This window comes from Babylonia areolata, chromosome 24, assembly GCF_041734735.1.
Source record: "Babylonia areolata isolate BAREFJ2019XMU chromosome 24, ASM4173473v1, whole genome shotgun sequence".
NCBI lineage: Eukaryota > Metazoa > Mollusca > Gastropoda > Neogastropoda > Buccinidae > Babylonia > Babylonia areolata.
Window position 1 is genome coordinate 46,643,515 of NC_134899.1, and position 3,761 is coordinate 46,647,275.

Below are 3,761 nucleotides of genomic sequence, written 5' to 3' on the forward strand. Positions count from 1 at the left end.
CGCCGGTCCCCACAGTTTCTCCTGGAGATCCACCGGGCTGGGCCATGCCTGGCGTCTGAGAGCGTCGAAGGTGGGGTAGGACTGCAGGATATGGGAGGGGGTCTGTGGGCCTGTGCCACAAGGGCACTGGTCAGTATTTGATATCTTCAGAAGGTAGAGATGGGAGAGGAGCTGGCAGTGTCCCGTTCGCAGTCTGAAGATTGTGACCTGAGCCGCCCTTTTTCGTCTTCCGGCCCGATGTCCAGACGTTAGCGCTATGCTTTCCTGAAGCTGTCTCTCTGTATCGTTTTTGCCTCGCTGTAGGATACTGGATGGGCTGGCTGCTCTAATATGCTGCCTGCCTTGGATAGGCGGACTGTCTCTTCATTGCCCCCTATGCCACAGTGGGATGGGATCCACTGCAGCACCACAGCAGTTCTCTGTTTGAGGAGATTCAGTTCTTACCTGATGTCTCTTAACTCGTCCTGGCGCCTGAAGACTCTGCAGGATAGACTTGCAGTCAGTCAGTAGTGTGTCTTTCTGGCTGAGAGTCTGAGCTGCGAGTAGCAGAGGACAGGCCTTTAGCACGGAAGTTAGTGGACAGGGTGCCTATAGCCACTGACTTGCTGATTGTTTTGCCGTCAGGGAATCTAACATGCACCCCACTTCCTCCGTTCTTCACTGCCTCTTCAGCAGACCCGTCTGTATATGCTCTTACCCAGGTATCGGGAGGGTATTTGGTGCTTAGTGCTTCCAGGCTCAGCGACTTTAGTTCAGCTGCTATGTGGCACTCCTTGCTCTCGACACCTGAGATGTTGAGCATGATTGCTGGGGTGTCTGCCTGCCAGTCCTCATAGTCTCGGAGGGATTCAGTTGGCTGATTGGTTGCCGACAGAGGATGGTGGTGTTTCCTCTCAAGAGCCTTGATGAGGTGGTTTGGGCTATGTCGCTTCAGTCGGTTCTTTGTGGGGGCTTTCAGTTTGGGGAGAAGGGGGTGTGAAGGAAGTCTCTTCAGTTTTTCATTTTGCCTCGGGAGTTTTTCTTGTCTCCTTTCTTCCAGTGAAATGAGGCCTGCTGTTTTCTCCATTGCTGACACTGAGTGGTTTTCATGCCGCCTGTGATGAGTCTGAGGCTAGCATTCTGTGTCTTGGTCAGGCTGTCGAGGTTGGTCCTAGCAGCAGTTGACCAGGCATTGGCGGCATATTCCATGTGGGGTCTGACTGTTGCAGTATACACTGTTTTTAGTATTTTTTTGTTCCCCCCCCTCCCCCATTTTGTTCCTGCCATCTTCATCAGGGCCATTTTCTGAGGCTTTTGCTGTGCATGGAGCTAATTTGAGGGCTCCAGGTGAGCATTCTGTCCAGCTTCACTCCTAGGTAGGTTAGGGTGTCTTGCTGGGGGATTTCTTGACCGTCGATGCCTAGGGTGAACTTTTCTCTCTTGGGTGAGAGGTAGAAGCAGGTGGCTTCTGTCTTGGTCCTGTTGATGACCAGCCACTCTCTTGCCCAGTCTGAGATGTGGCTCAGAGCCTCTTGCATCCTGACGGTGGCAGTGGTGACTTGCTCCAGATGGCAAGGTCATCTGCGTGCAGAACCCGAGGGATGTGGGTGGTCAGCTGGTCGGCAAGAAAATGTCTTCAATGAAGATGGTGAACAGAGTAGGCGAGATAACTCCGCCCTGAGGTACCCCTTCCCTGATCTTCACTGGATGACTAGTCTAGCCTTCTAGCTTGACACGGGCTGTACGGTTGAACAGGTAGCTTCGGATCCAGAAGAACATCTTGCCACACACTTTCTTCTGGAGCAGCTTGAAGAGAATGCACTCCTTCCAGACCCTGTCGAACGCTTTGCTGAGGTCAACAAAGACAGCAAGAGTCCTCATCTTCTGTTGGAAGCCGTCTTCGATGTTTTGCTTTAGCAAGGTGATCTGGACTTCAGTGTTTCTGTTCTTCCTGAAGCCGGACTGTGTGGGTGAGAGGAGCCTGTTCTTTTCCCAGTGGTATTGCAGGCGTTGGTTGATCATTCACTCCATGGTTTTGCAGAGGCAGCTCAGGAGACTAATGGGGCGGTAGCTGTTTTTGCTGTGTTTTTCTTTTCCCTTCTTGATGATAGGGACAATAATGGCCTGTTTCCAGCTGATTGGAAACACCCGATATTCCAGGACTGGTTAAAGATGTCCGGGAGCTTCTGTTTGACATGGTCTCTGAGGTGATGGATCATCTCGTTGGTGATCCCATCCTTGCCTGGCGACTTCTTCATCTTTAGCTGTCCAATGGAGCAGTTCAGTTCACTGATGGTTAGTTAAGAGGTCATGCTAGGAGTCGATGTTTGCTTCCTTAGCTCCTGCTTGGTTTATGAACGGATATCGAAGGTCTTTTCCCTTGGCACGTCCAGAAGGCTGTCTTGTTGGAAGTTGCCTGCAACCAGGGCGGCCGCCTTTCTTCCCGCAAACAACTCCTCTCCCTCTTTCAGTAGGACCGCTCTTGGTGCATGATGCTGGTCATCACTGAGGGCCTTGGTCAGGTTCCACAACTTCTGCGCGTCCTTTTCCATGTTGAGGGTGTCAGTCTTCTCCAGCCAGGACTTGCGAGCTTCTTCTTTCAGGTTGTTTTCGATCATCCAGTCTTCCACTTACTCTCCTCTGCTGTTGAGGTCAGGGAATCCCCAGCTTGGATAATGGCTGTTAAAGTCAACTGTTGAGAGGAAGGGTGTGTAATTGTCTGGTGGGCAGTAGCAATTTATGACTCACTTCTGTCCCGTGGATGACTGCCTTGATGGCCAGAAATTCATTTTCGCCTTCTGATCTCCTAATCTCTATTGCTGGGATCGTGTTGCGTACAAGGGTGATGATGCCTACCTTGTGTTGATTGGCGCGGTCATGCCGGAAGAGCTCATAACCTCTGAGGGTGAAGCGATGAGCATCTGTCAGATGATTTTCCTGGATACAGATGATGTCCAGTCCTTCCCTCGTTGGGAACTCTTGTAGCTCAGGCTTCTTCTTCCGAAGGCCCTCAGCATTCCATTATGCGAAGACAATGTAGAATGCTGGTGTTTCCGGCTGACTCACTTGGCTGCTCCATTTCTGCTTCCTGCTCTCTTCTTGTGTTGCTCTTCCAGTAGCTGTGGTTGGGTCCCTTTGAGGCTGGAGGCCTGGTGCTGGCGCCGTCTGAACACCGGGACGAGCACCATGCCGTCTATGTCTGTCTGCGTAGCCATGTTGGGTGTGATGCGTAGTGCCTGGTCTTCTCCTGTGTTTGCGACTCTGCAGAAGGTCTGCCCGCTTGCCTCAGCCGGGCTCCGACTTCAGAGCAGCTCGTTTTTTGTCAAGTTTTCCTTCTCTTAGACGATTGCCTGTTACGGCTTACGAACTCCATCTGTCCGGCTATTTAAACCATAGCTGGAGGTCTGGTTCGTGAGCATCAGGGCATGTCCACACACCGGTGGGCCTGTATGCCGCACGTTTGGGGGGCCAGGACCTCCCCCATCATGATTGGTCTAGCCTGTGACCCTCCTTGAGTGGAGAGGCCGATATCTAGTTTTGTCATCCACGCCCGTGCTGCGTTAGTCATGACAAGTCGTGTCCATCTTGCCCCGTGTCCCACTGAAGGAACACCCACACTGACGTGGCGTGGAGGTGCGACTCTTCCCCGGAGAGGAAGAGATCTTCCCAGGACTTTCTGTGTGATTAATTTGATGAAGAAGAATTAACGTTGTGCAATGTGGACCCAGATTACCATAGATATATAGTCAATACAGCATCGCCTGCTGTCATTACTATCATGG

General features: G+C 51.9%; 1 protein-coding gene across 1 annotated transcript; it reads right to left on the reverse strand.

Annotated features, from left to right (window-relative positions):
- Positions 1-1,695: 1,695 nt before the first annotated feature.
- On the reverse strand, positions 1,696-2,237 carry LOC143298654 (uncharacterized). The gene is made up of 2 exons (XM_076611535.1): positions 2,128-2,237; positions 1,696-1,930 (listed from the first exon to the last, which is right to left on the reverse strand). Exons 1-2 carry the CDS (start codon positions 2,235-2,237, stop codon positions 1,696-1,698), a joined length of 345 nt encoding a protein of 114 aa, XP_076467650.1.
- Positions 2,238-3,761: the final 1,524 nt, after the last annotated feature.

Bases quoted from the DNA above. Each gene is read 5' to 3' on its own strand.
- LOC143298654 (XM_076611535.1), bottom strand. From the start codon at position 2,237: ATGAAGAAGTCGCCAGGCAAGGATGGGATCACCAACGAGATGATCCAT. The intron at 1,931-2,127 runs GTGTTTCCAATC...GTCCGGCTTCAG, and splicing joins AACCAGTCCTGGAATATCGG to GAAGAACAGAAACACTGAAG.